The 24,616-nt window shown below is 42.0% G+C and overlaps 1 protein-coding gene across 4 annotated transcripts in view; it reads left to right on the forward strand.

Annotated features, from left to right (window-relative positions):
* LOC136875999 (forkhead box protein L2) overlaps positions 1–23,772 on the forward strand; it is a 407,368-nt gene extending 383,596 nt beyond the window's left edge. For 2 of the 4 annotated variants that reach the window (XM_068228124.1, XM_068228127.1), the window contains 5 exons: positions 1,362–1,545; positions 6,911–6,977; positions 7,245–7,289; positions 14,044–14,174; positions 21,398–23,772. In XM_068228124.1, the coding sequence (XP_068084225.1) occupies positions 1,362–1,545; positions 6,911–6,977; positions 7,245–7,289; positions 14,044–14,174; positions 21,398–21,499 (529 nt within the window). In that variant the 3' untranslated portion in view covers positions 21,500–23,772. The remainder of the gene's footprint in view (positions 1–1,361; positions 1,546–6,910; positions 6,978–7,244; positions 7,290–14,043; positions 14,175–21,397) is intronic. The other 2 variants (XM_068228125.1, XM_068228126.1) reach the window with 2 other exon arrangements.
* The last annotated feature ends 844 nt before the right edge of the window (positions 23,773–24,616 follow it).

Genomic DNA, 24,616 nt, shown 5'->3' on the forward strand with positions numbered 1-24,616 from the left:
CCCACACACTGCTCGCATCTCCCAACAGGCTCTACGAGGTGTACAGATGCTTCCGTGGCCAGCGTACTCTCCGGATCTCTCACCAATCGAACACGTGTGGGATCTCATTGGACGCCGTTTGCAAACTCTGCCCCAGCCTCGTACGGACGACCAACTGTGGCAAATGGTTGACAGAGAATGGGGAACCATCCCTCAGGACACCATCCGCACTCTTATTGACTCTGTACCTCGACGTGTTTCTGCGTGCATCGCCGCTCGCGGTGGTCCTACATCCTACTCAGTCGATGCCGTGCGCATTGTGTAACCTGCATATCGGTTTGAAATAACCATCAATTATTCTTCCGTGCCGACTCTGTTTTTTCCCCAACTTTCATCCCTTTCGAACCACTCCTCCTTGGTGTTGCATTGTCACTGTCAGTCAGTGTATTTTAACAGGAGAAAAGCAAGAACATTATCTTACAACAGAAGATTAGGCCTATAGTGATAAACTATAATTTTCTAAGGAGATTTTATCAACTATTTTAATGCTATTGCCTTATTAGTTAAGTACTGATGATGATCCAAAGGGTCGAAACATGTGTACTATTAAATAATATTTTGTATCAATCCTAAAGATTGAATAGTAGTGTATTAAACTAAATAAAACCCGCTTTTTAATCGTTCTGAAATTTGTCAGCTTCGTCTCGGTAGTTCACTGGCAAGTAAAAGAACTTTTTTTTTTTTTTTTTTTTTTTTGCTAGTTGTTTTACGTCGCACCGACACAGATAGGTCTTATGGCGACGATGGGACAGGGAAGGGCTAGGAGTGGGAAGGAAGCGGCCGTGGCCTTAATTAAGGTACAGCCCCAGCATTTGCCTGGTGTGAAAATGGGAAACCACGGAAAACCATTTTCAGGGCTGCCGACAGTGGGGTTTGAACCTACTATCTCCCGAATACTGGATACTGGCCGCACTTAAGCGACTTCAGCTATCGAGCTCGGTAGTAAAAGAACTTCTGCAGGACAAAATTATATAGTGGGGCGTAACAAACTAATAACATTATTATTACTGATGCTTCCTCTGTCCAGTTTAATAGACATGGTATCTTTTGAGATTTTTGCCGTGTGAATTGTGTTCTCAAGGGAGAAACTTTATCCCTTGCAATTTTTTTCTTCCAAACTTTTGTTTCTGTGTAAACTGGTCCATTCTTTTAAACTTGAGCTATTGACATGATGATCTTCTGAGCTTTTTCCGTGTGAACCTAAAGATCCCTTGCAGCTTGTCTCCTTCACACGGTAAAATCTTAGAAGATATTACGTCCATAATAATATTGTTAGTTTATTCAATATGTATTGTACCCATAAGATGTGATTTGTTTTTCAGCGGAGCCTGGACGCTACCACCGGTGCAAGGCCCCTACGCATCGTGTCAAGCTGTAAGCGCCGCGGCTGCCGTCGCTGCCGCCGCCAGGGCAACGGGGAATCCCGCTCATAACCCGTACTCGCAGGTGGGGCGCAAGACGGGAACTGCCTCATTTTATGGCTACCCTCATTCTTTACAGACAAACGTAAGAAAGTCCTCTGTCTCATCACCTGCCATCCTTGCCCTCTGGCGATCACTTCTCCTTGCCCTCTACTTGCACATAAACATGAACCTTGCAGCCGATTATGGATAAAGACCACGTGAAAAATTAAGTGAAAGGAAGAACGTTGTGTTTAGTATCAGAAATTGAAGAAAAGTGCGGCGGGAGACTTCCAAATATGATGGTGGAATCTGACTTCAAAATGTCCAGTCTAAGATTTTTTTTTCTTTTTTTTTTTTTTTTTTTTATGCTTTACGTCGCACTGACACAGATAGGTCTTATGGCGACGATGGGATAAGAAATGCCTAGGAGTTGGAAGGAAGCGGCCGTGGCCTTAATTATGGTACAGCCCCGGCATTTGCCTGGTGTGAAAATGGGAAACCACGGAAAACCATCTTCAAGGCTGTCGACAGTGGGGCTCGAACCCACGATCTCCCGATTACTGGATACTGGCCGCACTTAAGCGACTGCAGCTATCGAGCTCGGTTCTAAGATTTTTAGGAACCCGTCAGTGAGATTGTGAATTTTATCAATCGAAAACTTTTTGCTTCTACAGTAGGTTACTCTATGAAGAGATGTGTAACACTGAAACCTGATTCCCCAATGATAACCGAAGTACATTTAAGTAGAACATAACAATATCTAAATAATCACTTATTTTGCACGTTCCTGTTCGTTATTTCCGAAAACGACTTCCCAAGTGCTCTCATTAAGTAGAAGTTCCGAATTATTATTCTTCCAACACCCGTATTCCGGAGGACTTGTTTAGAAAACTTCCAAAGAGACCTTTTTTTTCGAATTAATTAATTTCGAAAACCATTATTTAACAAATAAAATACTTCGCAAATGAATGAATTAATTATGTTTATAACTTTTCAAGTGATTTCAATATTTTTTTGCTAGGGGCTTTACGTCGCACCGACACAGATAGGTCATATGGGGACGATGGTATAGGAAAGGCCTAGGAGTTGGAAGGAAGCGGCCGTGGCCTTAATTAAGGTATAGCCCCAGCATTTTCCTGGTGTGAAAATGGAAAACCACGGAAAACTATCTTCAGGGCTGCCGACAGCGGGATTCGAACCCACTATCTCCCGGATGCAAGCTCACAGCCGCGCGCTCCTGACCACATGGCTAACTCGCCCGATGATATCTAAATTAAGGCGGTAAATTGATGCAATAATAATAATAATAATAATAATAATAATAATAATAATAATAATAATAATAATAATAATAATGTTGTGTAGCCTCCGAAGAGGCCTGATTCAGGTGTTTCGAGCTGACGCCGTATAGGCGACCTGTGCATCTATGAGGATGGGACCTTACCTAGGATGAATTCTAATGCTCAATATAGCATACACATCCAGTCCCCGAGCCATCGGAATTAACCAGTGAAGGTTAAAATCCCCGACCCGGCCGGGAATTGAACCCGGAACCCCTGCGCTAAAGGCCAGCACGGCAAACAGCTATCCATGGAACCGGACAGTGACGCCTTAACCTTCGCAGATATTTCAAGCAGCGACCTTCTTCCGTGTACTGTACATGGGACATTGAAGGATGATATTCCAAATGGTGGCTTGCTGGTGAAGCCACTTCTTTTTTCAGTTGTATCTACACAGTCAGCCCCATTTGCAAATTCCTAAACCTAGTTTCCGTGTCTCCTTGCTCCCTCTGAAGTTCTTGTAGGCAGGAATTCAAACTGAGAAGTTCTTTACCAAGAACTCTTGTTGAGAGTTAGAGAAGCTGTTGATCCGATGTTGGTTATGCATCGTGGACTCTTACTGGTTCAGCAAATTAATCGGGTAACGTGGGGGCACTTTCGGTTCCGCCAGCATAGCAAGCTTTCAATTCAAAGTATTTAATTTGAAATTTCTAACAATTTATGTAACTAGCGTAACTTACTTACACGAGAACAATTGATTCAATAAACATATTTTATAGTTACAAGTTAAAGATTAAATTCGTGAAGTTTTTTTTTTAATTTTGCATTTCAGAAACCGATAATATTGGTTTTCGGGAAAACCTCTTCGGAAATAAGGCCCTCGTAAACAGCGCACTCAAAAATACGACTATTCATTTATGAGATCGTTAGGAAAACGGAATTCGGAATTACGTCCAAGAACGACTTTCGGAGGGAGAAGATACTTCCTCCATAAAATACTTAGAACGGGTACAAAATTGCCAGCTTATTGACGAAAATGGCCTCACATGAATGACAAACCTAGCGATTCTTTCAAACTTCCGTATCCACTCCTCACTACAGCTTGCTTGTTCGTTTCAGAGATTTAAGAATTAAGTATTTAGGAAACTTTTCTCTGTCTTAGAAGAGAAGCTTCCAAGATGTTTCCTGTACATTCCGTACAGTTAGCCGACATTTCGAATACATTGCAGTATTCTTTGTCAAGGTGACTGATATACCCCTACTCTCCCAGGCAACAATCACACTGGTGTGTATTCGAAACGTCGGTAGACTGTACGGAATGTAGAGAAAAGCAACACGGTTCAACCCGAAACAAGAACAAACAAAAAAATGTTTCTCTGATACATTTCGTCGTCAGCCTCGAGGTGTTGGGGTACAAAGTTTTTGGAGCGCTAACTTCGATTCCTGGCCAGGACATGCATTTTTATTCTGCACTCATAGTCTCATGAGAGCAATTGAGATGACTGATGAGAGATGTTATGGACTCGGTCGCGAAAGTCACTCCAGCATGTGCAAGTTATCTGGTTGGACAACTGTCGTCTTGGCAGGCCAGGGGCTAAATGGCCTATACGCACCATGAGATTGTTTGTCTTACGTACCAAGTAGACAATATTCTTGACTTTCCTTTAACTTCGGGAAACGAATTCGTTAATAATGATGAGTCCAGGCATTTTTAATATTTTAAAATACATCTTTCCAGCTAAACAACAAATCTGTAAACAAATATGCTTTACGTGCCGGCATCGTACTGCATGGAGTGCCGAATTAACGTTTTTCTTCCAAGAAAAAACATTTCGATTACCCATACTAGATTTGAACCCGGATCTGGGGGCTAACACTCTACCATTGTTCCACACAGGGATAAAGAGATCCAACATATCGTTGAATTGGATTAAAACGAGTGATAAAAATACCCGGTCCAAAGAGGCTTAATTTATCATAATAAATACATCGAAAACAACGAACAGAAATATTTAGTTCCTTAAGTTTGAATGTCAACAAAATCCGGCAACCATACATGCCAAGGTCCTGTTACCATCAAGAACAGTAAGGAAATATGTAGTATACATTCTGCGCTCATTTCGTAAACTGAGCATTATGCCATGCAGTAGGCAAGGGAAGAATCCTAATCACGAAACTGTAAAAAGTGAAATAAATACCTTGTAATAAATATTAAACGCAGGTCTGAGTTATGTGTATACAAAGAAACATATATTCTTAAACTATACAGGGAGGTCTGAAACAACGTGAACCAGGGCATATGAGCGTTAGAGGGTTGGTCATACTGATACACAGTTTGAAAGGAATAATTCCATATATTACATCGTTATCATTTCATCAGTTGCTGAAATTAGCCAATCAGATCGCTTCGCGGGTGAATTTAAATGGGCTTCGTGTGGCGGTGTTGCTAAATCTGTACTTGGTTTAAGACCGCCCTGAGAACACCAATAGAAGAGAAACAAAACTTCGCCAGGGGACGGATGTGAACATTGAGCTCCGAGTTGGCAGGATCGCGCCACAGCAAGTGTGCTGCGGTGACAATGGCTGAAACCCCCACCTCCCAATTGTCAGGATCGCGCCACAGCAAGTGTGCTCCGGTGACAATGAATGAAACCCGCAGCTCCGAGTTGACAGGATCGCGCCACAGCAAGTGTGCTCCGGTGACAATGAATGAAACCCGCAGCTCCGAGTTGACAGGATCGCGCCATAGCAAGTGCGCTGCGGTGACAATGGCTGAAACCTGCAGTTCCGAGTTGACAGGATCGCGCCACAGCAAGTGTGCTCCGGTGACAATGAATGAAACCCGCAGCTCCGAGTTGAAAGGATCGCGCCATAGCAAGTGCGCTCCGGTGACAATGAATGAAACCCGCAGCTTCAAGTTGTCAGGATCGCGCCACAGCAAGTGCGCTGTAGTGACAATGGCTGAGACCCGCGCTGTGTTTGATGCTGATTTCTCAGAATGGCTCTCAATTCAGTCAGAGACAACACCTCGCAAAGCCCATCTGAATTAACCCGCGGGGCGGTCTGATTGGCTAACTTCAGCGGCTGAAAAAATGACAATTGCGTGAGATAGCGAATTAATGTTTTCAAATTATTTATCATTATGACCTACACTCTAATGGCCACATTCTCGGGTCACGTTGTTTCCGTCCACACTGTATATAAAAAGGTTGATGTTAGAAAATATTGTAATTCACATAGGAGTCAGTTTGGAATCTTCAGTTCAATGGTTTCCATTCACCGATCTGAACAATTTATTAATGAGAGTAAATTAGATTTACAGACGAAAGGGTAAAGTCACCTCCGCACAAGCCATGAAGGCTCTTGGAGGTCTTTACCTCCTCATCCAGGAAGTACATAGATTTATAAAAGATTAACATAAATATTTACACATGGAAACTGAAAGTTCATAACAGTCCTCACAAGATCTTAGAGAACCTTCCTTTCAATAAATCAATGAATGTACCAATCAACCAATCATATACTTATGTGCATTTAGGGCTGTCGTCCACGTGGCAAATTTCCTGTCGTTTGTTTACCTATTCTTTACTTAAATGATGATTTGGACCAAACGGTCTGATACCGTTCGCTGTCTATAAGCCATAAGGCAATTATGGAAACTATTCATTTTAAATTTGTTAAATTGTGCGATAGAATCCATCATTAAGTAGAAAAAAATTAATACAGAAACTAAATACTCCATTTCATTTCAAAGTAACTTAATTATTATTCCTAAAGGAAATTCTTGGCTTGTTCTGAAAAGTTTAGATTTAGTACCTTTTAGAATCAAGTTCCAGAATATTATTCTATTGTTCTTCCTGCATTTTTTTTTTAGAAAACTCAGCCGTTTTGAAAGAGACACTTTATACGACCACCTCAGCATTGGCAAGGCCGTGTTGTATGTGCATGTTTATGGTGAGGGAAGATTTGCTACTCCCTCCACTTACCCCTGCACAATTGAATAACGACATTGCCTTTCGAGTCTACTCTTGTCTACCAGTGATCTGAAGGACTACATAACGATGCACATCTCCTTAATATCCCTACAACCCTTTAAAATATGCTTACGCTTTGTATGTAGCGTATAATGCACTGTGTTCTATACGAACAATGTTTCTATTGCGTTCTAGTTCTTGCTTTCTGTTGCAGCTACCTTCTGTTCAACCAATGCAGTTACAAGCTATGAATGGCTACAATCAACTGGGCACAAGCCTCAGTAAGTTTGAAACACTTTAACCTTTTAAATACTTGTAAGTTCTAAATACAGTACTTAATTGAGTAAATAGTGTCCTTCAGTCTTTCACCATTTGCAAAATCAAAAACGAAATGATTGCTTGTGGAGCAATCTGAAATCTAACAGAATATTCTGCCCATTGCATTTTAAAAATAATAGCTGTTAAATTAAATGATCACCTTTAAACACAGTTTAATTAGGTTTATTTTTCATGTCTCAGTAATTTAACACTTGAATTCTCTCCTAAAGGTAACTGGGGTGCAGAAATGGAGGAACGGGACAAGGCTAAATTAGGTGAGTAAGTCAAATCTAAAACCAATCCAAATTCAGGCTAAGATACTCTTGATATTAGAAACTCTGCTCAGAATTAAATAGCGAGCACAATGAAATAGTCTCTAAGTTCCTTACCTGTCATATCGCTTCTTCGTGCACAACAATGCTAAAAGGATGAAAAGGGTGAAAATATGGAATGTAGCGTTACTGATATATTAAACAATGAACTTCGGGTCTTATGGCGATGATGGAATACGAAAGGGCTAGGAGTCGTAAAGAAGGGACCGTGGCCTTAATGAAAGTACAACCCAGCATTTGCCTGGTGTGACAATTGGGAACCTCGGAAAACCATTTTTAGGGCTAACGACGGTGGGATTCTACCCACAATATCCTGAATGAAAGCTCACAACTACGCGACCCTAACCGCACGGCCAACTCGCTCGGTAGTCAGACATGTGGTACTGAAGAAAAGTAGTATTTAAAGTTGCACGTTTCCAGGGGTCGCTCCGTTAGAAGTTATCACACGTACGTCAAGAAGATAAGGGTAACATATGACTCGTGTTAATGTCACAGTCTCTGCGCATCACCCTCACCATGTCTTAAACAATCGAATTTTGGCGCCACATTTGAAAATTTGCACATTCCAATATTCATTTTTGCCAGTATGTCGTGTTGGTCAGCGAAACAAATTGCATTACTGAATGTGGCGGCATATGAACAACTATGTAAGCGACAGAAATATAGTTCCATTTAAAAAATAACAACTCAGTGTCGCTATCTCGGTATTTATTAATATTAATGTTATTGGTCTTTTACGTCCCATTAACTACATTTTTTACTGTTTTCGGAGACGCCAAGTTTCCAAATTCTGTCTCGCATGAGTTCTTTTGCGTGCCAGGAAATGTACCGACACGAGTCTAGAGTATTTGAGCACCTTCAAATACCACCGGACTGAGCCAGGATTGAACTTGCCAAGTAGCCATTCAGCCCGGCTCGGTTCTTATTAAAGCACGAGGCACATCCTGGAGGTCTTAAATGTGTTCCTTATTTTATTCTCAAAGTTGAAAACCACCCATCATTACGTCCAACAAGTCAGATAATATATCAGGCGAAAAAACGTAGGTGGGCCACACTGTATAAATAGGCTTAATCTCGGAATATCTCTACATGTTTGACGTATATACATCAGAAGTGGAAGACTATAAATACAAACAAATTCAATATCACGTATTTCATTTAATACACTGACTGACAGTGACAATGCAACACCAATGAGGAGTGGTTCGAAAGGGATGAAAGTTGGGGAAAAAACAGAGACGGCACGGACGAATAATTGATGTTTATTTCAAACCGATATGCAGGTTACACAATGCGCACGGCATCGACTCAGTAGGATGTAGGACCACCGCGAGCGGCGATGCACGCAGAAACACGTCGAGGTACAGAGTCAATAAGAGTGCGGATGGTGTCCTGAGGGATGGTTCTCCATTCTCTGTCAACCATTTGCCACAGTTGGTCGTCCGTACGAGGCTGGGGCAGAGTTTGCAAACGGCGTCCAATGAGACCCCACACGTGTTCGATTGGTGAGAGATCCGGAGAGTACGCTGGCCACGAAAGCATCTGTACACCTCGTAGAGCCTGTTGGGAGATGCGAGCAGTGTGTGGGCGGGCATTATCCTGCTGAAACAGAGCATTGGGCAGCCCCTGAAGGTACGGGAGTGCCACCGGCCGCAGCACATGCTGCACGTAGCGGTGGGCATTTAACGTGCCTTGAATACGCACTAGAGGTGACGTGGAATCATACGCAATAGCGCCCCAAACCATGATGCCGCGTTGTCTAGCGGTAGGGCGCTCCACAGTTACTGCCGGATTTGACCTTTCTCCACGCCGACGCCACACTCGTCTGCGGTGACTATCACTGACAGTACAGAAGCGTGACTCATCGGAGAACACGACGTTCCGCCTTTCCCTCATCCAAGTCGCTCCAGCCCGGCACCATGCCAGGCGTGCACGTCTATGCTGTGGAGTCAATGGTAGTTTTCTGAGCGGACGCCGGGAGTGCAGGCCTCCTTCAACCAATCGACGGGAAATTGTTCTGGTCGATATTGGAACAGCCAGGGTGTCTTGCACATGCTGAAGAATGGCGGTTGACGTGGCGTGCGGGGCTGCCACCGCTTGGCGGCGGATGCGCCGATCCCCGCGTGCTGACGTCACTCGGGCTGCGCCTGGACCCCTCGCACGTGCCACATGTCCCTGCGCCAACCATCTTCGCCACAGGCGCTGCACCGTGGACACATCCCTATGGGTATCGGCTGCGATTTGACGAAGCGACCAACCTGCCCTTCTCAGCCCGATCACCATACCCCTCGTAAAGTCGTCTGTCTGCTGGAAGTGCCTCCGTTGACGGCGGCCTGGCATTCTTAGCTATACACATGTCCTGTGGCACACGACAACACGTTTTACAATGACTGTCGGCTGAGAAATCACGGTACGAAGTGGGCCATTCGCCAACGCCGTGTCCCATTTATCGTTCGCTACGTGCGCAGCACAGCGGCGCATTTCACATCATGAGCATACCTCAGTGACGTCAGTCTACCCTGCAATTGGCATAAAGTTCTGACCACTCCTTCTTGGTGTTGCATTTGCTCTGTCAGTCAGTGTACATCTTTGCAGTTACGCCAAACATCTTCACCTAGTCAAGGTAATCGTATCTGTCTGTTAGGTCATCAGCACAGAGGTTGGTTGGATGCTCAAATAGCACCACCGTAGATTATGCAGTTCTAGCATGACGAATAGAGTACCAAGTGTGATCACTCCGCTCTCCTAACATTGTCGTTGGTGGTTTCGCCCGAGTGTGGCGCTGCAGTCGCAAAGAACCAGCTGCAACAACGCGTGCGCCAAATGGTCGACGAAAGTAATAGCGTGCGTTCGCGAAGTCATGGGAACAATTTTAACATGTATCGAGGGAATTTGTTTGTTATACTATTTTCCGTAATTCTGTATTAATATCTGTGCAGTGCTTTGTGGGTGAAATCAACTAGTTTTCTACTATTTCGAGAAAATATCGTACTGTTTCGTTCCTGGTTGTAAATCAGGTTACGGAAGGAAGCCTGATGGTAGACCGCCATAAAAACGTAATCTATTTGTGTAGTGGACGAGAGTTATTCCGCGGAAAGATAAGAAGTCAGCCAAATGCAGACTATGTGACCTGCATTTTTCGGCAGACTTAATTAAGTTATAAAGGCGGACTGATTCATTCTGAACGGTAAAAACGTTGGACTTCCTCGTGTGAGTTGAAAATTTAAACCAGGATCGGTGCCTCATATTTTTCCAAATTTTCCGAAATACCAATCCACTGAGGTAAAACCGTGAAAGGCACCCAGTAGGAAAAGGAATGAAGACTTTACCAAGAGGGTAAGGAACGACAAGTACAATATGAGTGAAGCAGTGATGGTAACAATAAGCGGTAAGGTCCGAGATCAGCCTAGGTGTAGTCAAATTCACGACCAATCGAGTTCTCTTACTGATGCCCATAAGCCAATGGTGTCTCTCAAAAGGCACAAAACAACGCAACTCGTAATTTAATGCCAGCTAAATGTATCTTTCCTCAGTCAAAGCTGGGATTAATTTCTTACAGGAGCAGATTAAGAACACTGGAATGTCTCATGTTTTGTGCGCTCCGTTTAAAAAGTATTTTAAGTATGTAAAGGACAATATTGTTTTCACTTTTCGTAAGTTTCCGTTTTATCGCGTGTGTTCTCTTATTAAAGTCCAAAGATATTTCTTCGTGGGGAGTGAGAATATATTTACAACTCTTTGGCAGTAATATTCCTGTCGAAAGTTTTGGATGTTGTATTAGGTTATTTACGTATCAGTGTAAAACAGCTGACCGTGTAGCATTGGTGATTGGCTCCACTAGCGCCGATCTACGACAGCACACTTGAACTCGGTGAGTGATCTCACTAGATACTCTATTCGTCACGGTTATAGGAAACCACAAAAAAACCGATGGCAGCAAAATGAGGCGTACTGGGCAAGATGAGGAGTTGGTAGTTTGCCGTTGCTTTCCTTAGGTAATCGTGTATGTAATGAAATTACACTGAGATTAAAAATTAACCAGAAACATACAACGAGATCTCAGAATAATATGCATGAGTATTAGAAACAATACGAAAGCAGATATCAGTGCCTGAACTATGTTACCGAGTGAATTGGCCGTGTGGTTAGGGCCGCGCAGTTGTGAGCCTGCATTCGAGAGATAGTGGGTTCAAACCACGCTGTCGCCAGCCGTGGTTTCCCATTTCCACACCAGGAAAATGCTGGAGTTGTATCTTAATTAAGGCCACGGCCGCTTCCTTCCCACTCCTAGGCCTTTCAGAATCCCATCGTCGCCATAAGACCTATCTGTGTCGGTGGGACGTGAAGCAAATTGTAAAACCAAAAAATATCCTCAGTTTTCACGCCTTAAAAAATACTTCTCTTAACAGATAAAACGATATCATAAATAAGTATTTTCGAACAGTGGTGGTGATTAGAGTTGGGAAGGGGGTGAGTGGGACAGTCCCTCCCCCCACTTTCTGAATAAAAATGTATGTTTTTATTCTATTTCAGCCTTCTGAAACTAGGAATTATAAAAAACAATTAGAAAAACCTGTTCCCTTTTCTGCTAATTCTATTTTTTAATTTTTTAATTAGTAAGAACAATACTTAGCGGAAATCTTCTCTTCTTCCTAATCCGTTTACCCTCCACGGTTGGTTTTTCCCTCGGACTCAGCGAGGGATCCCACCTCTACAGCCTCAAGTGCAGTGTCCTGCAGCGTGAGGCTTTGGGTCTGGGGATACAACTGGCAATGGGAACCAGTGCCTCGTCCAGGCAGCCTCACCTGCTATGCTGAAGAGAGGCCTTGTAGAAGGATGGGAAGATTGGGAAGGATGGACAAGGAAGAGAGAAGGAAGTGGCGGCCGTGGTCTTAAGTTAGGTACCATCCCGGCATTTTGCCTGGAGGAGAAGCGGGAAACCACGGAAAACCACTTCGAGGATGGCTGATGTGGTAATCGAATCCCCTCTACTCTGTTGACCTCCCGAGGCTGAGTGGATCCCGTTCCAGTCCTCGTACCACTTTTCAAATTTCGTGGCAGAGCCGGGAATCGAACCCGGGCCTCCGCGGGTGGCAGCTAATCACACTAACCACCACACCACATAGGCGAACCTTAGCGGAAATACGCACAAAATGTAATTCGTCGCTGCTAACTGATCTGTACAGCGCCACAACAAGTAGTGGAGACTCGCACAAAACATGTAGCATGTGCTATGAGGAAGGGTAGCAGGGGTATATTTTTGCCAATGTCATGAACACTGAGGTATGATTCCCCCACTTGCCGTCAGCCTGGCAGTCTCACTCAATAAACGTGTCTGTGTAGTTCTATCTAGTGTCTGTTACTTTGTTAGAAAAACTAAACTAGACCCCATGGCGCAACAGCCCCGAAGGGCCATGGCACCCCAAGCGACCGATGCTCACCCTGAAGGCCTGCAGATTATAAGGTGTAGTGTGGTCAACACGACTAATCCTCTCGGCCGTTATTCTTAGCTTTCTAGACCGGGGCCGCCATCTCACCGCCAGATAGCTCCTCGATTGTAGTCACGTAGGATGTGTGGACCTCAAAACAGCCTCAAATCCAGGTAAAAATTCCTGATCTGGCCGGGAATCGAACCCGGGGCCTCCGGGTTAGAAACAGGCACGCTGCTCCTACAACCGGCATTACTTTGTTAGTTTGCAGTCAAATACTAAAGTATGTTTTAATTGTGTAATCAGGCCTTACTTCTATTTAATTTTAATACATATGTAATTATTGTGTCCGCCTCTGTGGTGTAGTGGTTAGTGTGATTAGCTGCCGACCCCGGAGGCCCGGGTTCGATTCCCGGGCTCTGCCACGAAATTTGAAAAGTGGTAAGAGGGCTGGAACGGGGTCCACTCAGCCTCGGGAGATCAAATGAGTAGAGGTGGGTTCGATTCCCACCTCAGCCATCCTGGAAGTGGTTTTCCGTGGTTTCTCACTTCTCCTCCAGGTAAATGCCGGGATGGTACCTAACTTAAGGCCACGGCCGCTTCCTTCCATCTTCCTTGTCTATCCCTTCCAATCTAACCATACCTCCGCAAGGCCCCTGTTCAGCATAGCAGGCGAGGCCGCCTGGGCGAGGTACTGGTCATCCTCCCCAGTTGTATCTCCCGATCAAGAGTCTGAAGCTCCAGGACACTGCCCTTGAGGCGGTAGAGGTGGGATCCCTCGCTGAGTCCGAGGGAAAAACCGACCCTGGAGGGTAAACAGATTAAGAAAGAAAGATGTATTTATTGTTCCTTTGGTGAAATTTTTATTTTATACTACTGATTCAATATGTCAAAATCTATTATTATCGCACTCAAGTTTGTATATTGTCAAACATTACATCTTCATCTGAATCCATTCAGAGAGCATCAAAAACTTAGAATTTTGTAGCTATATTTTAAATGTCAATGTCCCCCCCACACACACACACACACTTCCCCGCCACTGTATCCCTCAAACCCTGATACTTTTCGTTGCCTATAATTTTTGTGCCCCTATCCCCACTTCTAATTCCCAAATTCGCATTTACCACTACACTGTCCACTGTGATTTTTTAAGAATCCTCCTTCTTAAACAGCTGTGTCAAAAATAAATCCACGTTATTAATATATTTTTCTCTGCTCAGCTTATATTCTGTGATGATTATAATGAAGTGCCTTGTTTTTTACAGCGGCGGCTAACGGAACGACCGCCTCGTTTGCCGGATCTTTCTCTCCATGTAGTCGCCGACACGACTCCCCGGCAGACAGCATGCGCTACCCATATTGGCCAGACGGAGAACTACCCTACTGCCTCTCTTCAGTATCCTTTAGTAATATATTCCAATTAAGGTACCTTCAATTTAAAGGTTGATCAAGAAATATGTCCCAAATTACTTTTAAAATTTTCCAGAAAAGTCACGATTAACACTAAATCAAAGATCCAAGAATTCTTCATAACAATGCAGAGTACAGATGTGTATTGACACACTTCATGGTGATATACAGCAGGGCCCCTCAGGGTGCATGCACCGGTGCATTGCACGGCGCAAGGTGCATAAGACGACTTTGCTAGATTGACCAGAGTGCAGATCATCCCACTTCTCGATTCTGAGCAATAACTCTATATCTGTCTACCTGTCTCTCTCTCTCGCTCCGCCCGTTTCCCCCTTCTTCACTCGCTCTGCAGCGCTCCACCATCCGAGCCGAGTTTAGCCGAGCTTAGCCGAGTTGCTCTGAGACGAAACGCTGGTCCGAACCGATGCACTGTGCACAGAACCTCTGCGCCCCATTTTGCACGCGTGACATTTTGGGTTTTGAGAGGTCCTGGTATACAGCAAGCGAGAGCGGAGGGGGGGGGGGGTGGCAGGAGGGGGAGATAATGTAAGCTTTGATTCAATGCTATATACTTTTAAAGAAGCAATAATGTCTCTATTCAATCATTCCTATATTCATTTATTTTGACTTTAGCAGTGACCCTCTCCTACACCTAACCATGTAAATTACAGGATAATACATATATGTAAAAGAAGTGTACTATTCTATTACAAAATCAAAGATAACTAAGCTAAGGTTCTTTAAAAGCTGAGGTTCTAGTGCGTAAGAACTGATTTCGACCTCGTAAATTTTACCAGTATTGTAATTTCAGTTAGTAAGGGGGCAAAATTATTACTCAATCTACTACAGTGGACAGTATTATGGATAGCACAGTGACAAGGAATTATGCAGCTTATTTCATTTTCCCAACCAGCACTTTATCTTCACTTGCCATAATTGGTGTTTCATCCGTTATTACAAAATGTTATATTTACAATGCTTACACTTTTTGAAGCAAGGAGTTTTTAAATCTCTCTAAATGTACTTTTCCAAGTGATTCTCCCATAAACTGGTATGAGTCCCAATATTTCTCTCCATCAAAATAAATCTAGCGAAAATTGACAGCTGAGTTTCATCTGAGATACCAGTTGACTAATTAGCATCCGCAGAAAAGCAAATATTTTGTCCAAGTTCAGATATCATCTGACAACTAATATTATTGGCAAGTTGTTTGCAGCGCCATTTGATAAAGCGTCGTTTGATAAAGGAGTTCTCTGGTATTTTGCTACAGTTTCTTTACTCTTCACAGCCTTAACAATATGTGAAACATACACTCATTCACAATCTCAGCATTAGCAAAAGGAATTATAGTTTTACATAAAATCCAGGACACTCTAAAAGAAGCTTCTGTACATTTATCTTGAACTGAGCCTCCCTCTCTTATCACTGAACTTCCTTGAATATATGATAATTGCATTTTTTTAAATAGCAATTTGTTCGGAGCCTCGACCTATAGAGATCATTTGCTCGTACTTGCACAATATTATATGAACCTGCGGGTAATTAGAATTGCGGAAGCGTAGAGTGTTGAATGTGAGGAAAGGAACGTTAAGGACGACACAAACACCCAGTCCCCAGGTCAAGGATATTAATCATTTACAATTAAAAACCCCTGACCCGGCCGGGAATCAAACCCGGGGCCGCTGGGTGACAGGCGGACGCGTTGCCCCCTACACCGCGGGGCCGAACTGATAATTGCATACTACTGAATTGTCTACGTCTTAAAGAAGAATCAGAAGGAAATCTACTGTGTAAATAATTGTGTTCACTCTCACAGAGTCCTTTTAAATCACATACCGTAACAACCAATACCACTTCATTGTAAGCGCGTTGGCTATTTAGATCCATCACGTTAAAACGGATTGGTCTGTCCACTCTCTCCTGAACTGGCAGCTCTATGTGTCTACTTTCTTCCACTTACTCCACAAAATGATCATTTTACTCTTCCAAAACATGAAACTAAATACTGTACACCAATGTCCTACCAGCGAAATAGCAGAATATTGTAAATTCAACACACGAATGAACTCCGTATACATTCCAAAACCAATGGAGCGAGAAAATATGACAGTGAGCCAGAGAGTAGTGATTTATAGCACTATCAACATCCAGCTCTATTTCTGAGTGTCAGTGTTTTAGATTCCGCTTTCGATTTCCGGCAAGATAGAAGGATTTTATTCGTATTCCCTTGGATCGGGAACTGATTGATTCTGCTGTCTCCAACAGCCCTGCAATCGTACACCACACACAGCACTATTCTCCACCACACTCACACGAATTTTTTCCATAAATGGCAGATGCTATCCACACTCACCGGAGGATCTGTCACAAGGGCTGCATTATTATTAGAAATAGTATCATCTTAGGAGCGCAACGAGAATCCAGTCGTCCATGATCGATCATTCAACATCAAAGCGCTTTCCGGTTATCACGAACTAACTGTCCAAAAGCGGCTAATTTGGAAACAAGTATAAACCTAATACACTGGAATTATTTATGTAATTTTATTTGAATTATTCAATTTCTTTATTTCTCTTGTTTTTAACAATTTCATGGCTGGCCAGCAGGAATCTCTCTGCAGATCATTGTGGCCCGCAGGCTGACTGCAGAGAAGACCTGCTATACATTTAAAAGGAAAGAAATAACGCGTATCTGTCAACGTATTTTGAATAATCGACTGACATATTTATGTTATAATTAATCGTATTACTGGTTGAACTCATACTCAGACTTGTTTTTCTATTATTTAGTATACATCTGACGGGAAGAGTGTTATTTCATGTTTTATGTATTTAATCTTTTAGCAAAATTGTAACTCTGTCTGTACATATCGAATTGATGGCTGGCATTTAGTTTTTATCGCGGACAAGGTGTATAATAATCAATTCCAATTTTGTTTCATTTCTGATTGTTAGTCTATTTGTGGAAGAATCACAGCAAACCTATTGGAATGGAACTTAGGATTTCACCAGTGGGAATCTGGAAAGAATTATAATATTCGCTAAAATGTTGACAACAGCTATTTTTCAAAAGAAGTGCATATATCTCAGATTGTAGAATATTTTAACTTTTTTTCAATAATTTTCTGGTAGAACGAACCATTATTTGGCACACCTGCAGAAAACAGTTCTTGGTAACTTTCATATTGGCATTTACAAATTAATAAAGGACTAATCTTTAATGATGTGGCTATACTGATTGATGTTTTCTCCCAAGATATTCCACACTTCTCATGAAAGTGCCGAATTAGTACCTTATTTCAAGACCCAGGGCACCTACCCTAATAATTATATCACAGAACGTACATAATATTAAATATAACCTTCCCAAAAACAGGGGTTATCGGACACTTCATGACACACTCAAGTTCACCCCAAGCCCCTAAAATTATTCAAGACCAAAATTTAACTGACTGAATATTGTTACCTTAAGTGTGCTCTGTCTCTCCTTCTGTCATTCATTTCCGCTAGATGGCATTGCTGCCGCAATTTTTCGAAAGGCAACCCGTCAAACCAAACCAAACCCCATGGCACTACAGCCCTTGAAGGGCCTTGGCCTACCAAGCGACGGCTGCTCAGCCCGAAGGCCTGCAGATTACGAGGTGTCGTGTGGTCAGCACAACGAATCCTCTCGGCCGATATTCTTGGCTTTCTAGACCGGAGTCGCTATCTCACCGTCAGATAGCTCCTCAATTCTAATCACGTAGGCTGAGTGGACTTCGAACCAGCCCTCAGGTCCAGGTAAAAATCCCTGACCTGGCCGGGAATCGAACCCGGGGCCTCCGGGTAAGAGGCAGGCACGCTACCCCTACACCACGCAACCCGTCAAGTAAAGGTATAATAGCTGGTTTAGTTATGTTATTAATTACAAGTCATCTTCCATCTCAGTTATTAGATATCGTTGCGCCTTGCGAAAACCGCTAGGTGTTAATGTTATGCAACAAATACTGACTCGCAGCACACAAATGACGATGTTTAAACAATGAATATTTTAGTTGTAATCTTTGTAATTATCTTATAAAATGTCATCTTATGCCTGCTGTTCACGATCGAATGTTTGTCAAATTCAAGACTTTGCAAGAATTTCCAGTACTTCACAAGTTTACTTGTCAAATAACTTGCAATATTTAAAATTCTTCAAAGTGAATTAGAACATTTTCTAACCGACCGAAGAAATGAAATTCGAATATTAACGGTACGCGGTACGCCGCTAGGTATGCTGGGATTGTCGGGAATCGTAACAACAGAAATGGCTTCGTCTTCATTACCGAGAGATGTTGTGTTTGTATTAATTTCTAAGTGCGAGGCACATCCCTGTCTATATTCACTGGAATTCGTAGTGTACCGCAACAAAATTAATAAAATGGCAGCGTACGAGGAGATTGCAAGGGAATTATCTCAAGGAAGTGGACGGCTTTTATGTTTATTACAGTACCTATAAGTGAACACTACCAGCAATGATCTATCTATGACTATCTTCACATAGTATCAATATTATTACTATTGTTATTATTGATTCGTTATGCCCAACTAAGAGGCGCGTTTGAACTTATTATCACATTTTTTTTCTTCTCTTCCCAATATCTCGTCCTCTCGCTGTGTTCCTTTTTACGTAGCTCAGTCCATGCTGTATTTAGTCTGGTGGGATTTACAGAAAATTTGTGTTTGTGAATTAAGATTCTGAATTTTATTCTATCTTGAATGGTTTTTTCATGAATGCCTATTTCATTTAGGTCTTCACTGATTTCTTTTAGCCAATTATTGTGATTTGTTATTGGTAACGCTAAGTTCAAAATGTTCTTTGTGAGTCTATTATTATTATTATTATTATTATTATTATTATTATTATTATTATTATTATTGTTACGAAGTTATCCGTGGAAGTCAGAGGTGAAAGAAGGTGCGGGCTGGAATGGGTCTAACTATAAGTTCGAAAAATGAAAATTTCAATAAAGGTTATATTTTCAAAACTTAACAATGGTAACATAGAATTTTGAGTGTACTAGGGGAAATAACAAAATCAGGTACCAGAGTAGATTTACAAGAAAAGCCCGAGTTTCGGGTTCTTACAAGTTCTGAGCTTCGTGCCCCAAGTTACAATCCCTGAGCCCTCAGCTCATAACCACAAATTACCAAAGGGCAGAAAGCCCCTAATTGCATGGAGCACTTGCTCCCAACTTTTGACCTCAAGCCTCCCAGAGGCACCTTTCACACACAAGAATGAGCTGACTCGCTCTCAATTTTTCAAGCCTATTTAAGAGGCCATAAACTGACTTTACACTAACTGCCCTCAAGGCACACAAAGAAACAGGGGTATTTAATACCCAACCTACAGGGCCTTCGCATGAAGAAAACAAAACATCAGGTTAAGTTAATGGCCCAAGGTACAGAAAGGACTGGAGGCGTGAACTTGCACTCCTAAATACATAATTTGAAACCTAAGTGGCTCTAGGGCGATACACAGGGGCTAATCCCAAGCTAGGGAGGTGACTCGTATGAGAAAACTTTAATACATTAAGGAAGAGAAGAAACGGTTATGCTAGTTGCTTTACGTCGCACCGACACAGATAGGTCTTATGGCGACGATGGGACAGGAAAGGGCTAGGAGTGGGAAGGAAGCGGCCGTGGCCTTAATTAAGGTACAGCCCCAGCATTTGCCTGGTGTGAAAATGGGAAACCACGGAAAACCATCTTCAGGGCTGCCGACAGTGGGGTTCGAACCTACTGTCTCCCGAATACTGGATACTGACCGCACTGAAACGGTTATGAAAACGTAGTCACCTCAATTTCAAAATGAAGGTGATCTCGAGAGGGTAAAGCACTCTCTATGCCCGCTTTACAGTAAAATAGATTTGTAGTTTTTACATAGACTGAAAAGGAATTTACATTTTAGAGAGATGGGTTACATATTAAAGGTTTCGAACCCTCCCCGAGAGTTAGACTGCTGAGCTAGCAAGAAATAAAGATATTAAAAGGCCATTACCTTGTTAAAGAACTGCTGTCTGAAGAACGAGGCGCTTCCCGCCCCCTCCTACATATTCACACACTGAGTTAGATGTTATACGAGTGGCCCGGAGACAAGAAAATCAGCAGTTTTTATGCCCTCGTGGAAAATTCGAGACCTTTGAAGAATGAGTAGACACATCCGCTCAATTTGTATTGGTAGACTATGAATTACACATGGAAATTGGAAGAAGAAAGCTATGATTGGAGGAAAATTAATTACAGAAATTACTGATTGGTTAAATTCAAAACAGGCGGAAAGAAAGGGTTAATATTGCCAACCCACAAACCACGGAACAAAATTTAGTAAAGACAAAACTTATGAATAGAAAATTTCTTCAAGAGAGTTCATTCCATTGCACCAGAGTGTATTACCATAGTTTTTGCTAGAGACATCTGTTAGAGAAATTCCACACTTCTTGATCAATGAGAAACAAAAGCAAATCAAAAACATACAGTGACATCTTCTGATAACCAGTAGAGTTAGTTCGGTGGTAAATTTCCGGGTTTCTCCAGTAGAGAAGTTTCAATTGGCGCAAGATCTGAACTTGCGTCGTAGAGGTGTACCGCCCGGTACAATTATTATTATTATTATTATTATTATTATTATTATTATTATTATTATTATTATTATTATTATTATTATTATTTTATTCCTAATACGTCTTCGTGTAACATGATATGAATTTCCGTTGAATTGCTATCATTTATATTCAATTAATGCTAGTAAATGCAATTTAAATAACCTCAGCGAATGATTTTATGGTATTAAATACATTGCAAAAATTATGTTGCAGATAATCACATTAATATTTTCGCTGTGCAAAGCTAGTCCAAGAACCACAAATGCTGTTTGCCGTTCCTCCATGTTAAAACAAAATGCTATCAAACTTCCCAGAACTTTTCAAAACTTATCAAATCTTCAGCAATGTTGAAAAATCTTTGACAAGATGTGACCATTTTTCTTGTGAAGTACTGAATTGAATTTGATGGTGAACATCAGGTATTAGAGGAGGTCACCATTACTTTACTTGCCAGAATAACTAAATCATTAAGTTGGCAGAGAATGAGGTGAGGAGTGATACTATGATCCTGTTGATGCAAAAATCTCCCTTAGTTTCTAGTTTGTATATATTTCAAAGAACAGAAATTTTCCTTAACAGTGTTGACGATGAAAGAGGATCCTAGTACAAATGGAACAAGTGGCGGAGGCTTCACGGGAATGGATTTCACCATCAGCAGCTCTTCGCGACCCAAGTGCTACATGTGAACCTGACACCACAACAACGCGGCAACTTAGTGGCATCCTGTTCGACGTAGCGAGTCTCCATGAATTTCTGAGGAACGTGTGACCCCTGTCCGAATTAAATGTCACTTTCGATTCTGCCAGACGCTTCTCCATCCCAAACTTTCGGTTTCTCCCCAGCACGTGAAGTTTTTAATTGATTGCTAAATAATATATGAGGCATCCAGATCTTGTTACATTCAGTGTTTGACTGCATGAACAGGTGTTTGCCCTGGAATAGGACGAGCTGTTTCCCCTGGCGGTACAATAATTGCATTGTGCCAACCAGAGAAGTCTTTCTACAAAGTGGGCATTGTAAATGAAGAATTGTTTACAGAAAGGAGGAACAGGGGAAGGCAGATAGCTGGAAAATTCTCAATATTGTATTTACATAACTTATTTAATAATTTATTTGATAAAATAAGGGGTTTACCATGTTTACTGTGTACGTTTATTAAGATATCCATGACTGAAACTGGTGGGAAATACTGATGATCCCGGATAAGAATTGGCGCTGCCAATTCCTACATCGAAAGTTACGCAAGGTCCAGTTGAAATTCGAACTACTGTAGGCCTTCCTCGGTGATTAGATTTAGACACTGATAGGTCCACAAACAACTCTCAGATACACGTATCTGTAAGAAAAAGGGTGAAGTATTTTGGACAAAATTGGAGAATTTGAAAAAAAAAAAAGACGAGTAGTCTTTTAACAAGTTCACAGATAAGGAAGGTGGTGAACAGAAAGATACATGTAATCAATGGCGTATGGCCTGCGGGGAAGCATGGTGAAGGTCTTCCAAGTTGACGCCCATGAGCAACATAGGCGTCAGCAACGACGCATAAAATACAATGTTGAAGAAGGCATAAATACCCAGTCTCCAAGCAACACGAAATAACCGTTGAAGGTTAAAAACCTCGTATCGGTCGGGAATCGAACCTGGGACCCCTATTTCAGTGCCGGCATGCTAATCAGATAGCTGCGAACCCGGACGGAGAAGGGATGCATAATAACGCACTTCCACTTAATCGTAGGGATTTCTTCACCAATTTTACGGGCTATATAGGGAATATAAAATGTCTGTGAATTCCATGAATTTCGGCCCTGAAATATATTAGAATGTAAAATATGATGCTTCACACCCAGGCAAACAAATCAGATCAAACCAAACCTCATGGTGCTACAGCCTGATGGGCCTGCAAATTCGAGGTGACGTATGGTGACGAATAATCGCGGCCGCTATTGTTGGCTTTCTAGACCGGAGCCGCTGTCAATTGTTCTCATGTAGGCTGAGCGTATCACAAACCAGCCTTCAGTTCCAAATACAAATATCTGATTTGATCGAGAATTGAACAAGGAGCTTTCTTGCAAGAAGCAGGTTCGCTAGCAAGAGAACATAGGAACAATGACAAGAATAATTTTCTTCATATAACCAGTTCACACCCTTTGGGGCTCCGCAGGCAATTCATAGAACGTTCTCTTGACAAGGAAGTAAAGTTGTGTGTAGGACGTGATAGCTTGGAAGAAAATATCCCCGCTTACGTCACACCTCAGGTTAGAATGCAAACTTACTGAAACGAGTAACACGTTCACTCTACACTACACAACAGTTCTGCTATGAGATTTGCACCAATTTTAGGGGTACGGACTATTAGAACCCCTGGAGGATATGTTACTTTCGCTATATTACTGAAGAGCGGGTTAGCTTTCAGCCAAATTAGTTTGCATTCTAACCTATAACTGCCCAAACATCCGAGCTCAACGGATGCCTAATGTCGGAGACTCACCTCATCTTCCTAGTAATGTTATTTTGAGTTATAACTGACAGGGATCTCACCTTCTAGAGGAACTCAAGAGCCGTTTCGGTCAGTTGTACAACAGTGTCAGATATTCAAGGAGATGAACTAACACGTTATCGTCCCCTTTCTTATTGGTATTTGCTGTGTTGTTTATTGGTTCCTATGCGGACACGAAAAGACGAGAGACTGTTATAGGGCAGAAACAGAGAGAGACTTTTCTCAAGAACTGCTATAAAATATTGTGTAAGAAAGTGTTTTATACAGTGTAAACATATGTCTATACTAATATTATTTTATTTAATTAATAGGGATGGGAACAGGAGGTATCTCACCCTATTTTTTTTCCATTTCCCATTTGATGTCGGACAAGTTTCGAGGTGAACTTTCCATGAAGATCTAAAATCAGTGTGTCTTCACTCATTCCTTCACACAGTTGTTATTTATTTCATTAAAATTATCTGGAAATTATCTACTTTGTATCAATATTACCAGTACTACTATAGTTAAAATACTTTGTAAACGTCCTGCGCGGGAATCGGCCGCGCATGTGAGGTGAAGAAATCGTCTCCCACTCCTCTCGCTGCCAGTCTTCGTCTGCATTTTATGCTAAGCACTGTACGCAGTGACTGAACACAACGTGTCAACAAGCGAGTTAAGAGATAGCGAACCGGGAATGGAGAGACCGCGCGCTAATCTGACCTCGCACACTATCTACATGATCACCCCCCTCCCCCCGGTCACTCAGAAGGACGTTTACTAAGTATTTGGACTATATGCTTCCTGACAAATTTTAATCACATGGTTTGCAATATGTACATCTATCCATATCATTTATTTTGTGAATGCGTATCCATTTAGATTTACATTTCATCTACAAATACAAGCTCCATCTGTGGACCATCGGTACAGTGAAACAAGTCGTTGGTTCGAACCCAGCAGAGGTAGCAGGATTAATGAAGGGCAGAATAAAAGTCCAGTCAGCCCTCCGTATCGTGCGATGTTGGTATGTAAATGATTTCTGAGATGACCTGAAAAATATTTTCAAATGATGATGGTTGTTGCTTAATGAGGCCTAATATCTACAGTAGTCACCAGTCCAGGAAAAAGAAATATCTTTATTCATATCCGAAGTAAGTTGCATTTGATAATTTAATACAGTGGAAGCCCGGTTAAACTCGATCGGATTCACAGCGGATTCATTTAGATTTACATTTTATCTGTAAATACAAGCTCCCTCTTGGGGCAAATGTTACAATCTATCAATTCGTGGATTCGTTCCCAGCAGAATACGTGGTAAAAATATGT

The sequence above is a fragment of the Anabrus simplex genome, chromosome 6 (genome assembly GCF_040414725.1).
Source record: "Anabrus simplex isolate iqAnaSimp1 chromosome 6, ASM4041472v1, whole genome shotgun sequence".
NCBI classification, from domain to species: Eukaryota; Metazoa; Arthropoda; class Insecta; order Orthoptera; family Tettigoniidae; genus Anabrus; species Anabrus simplex.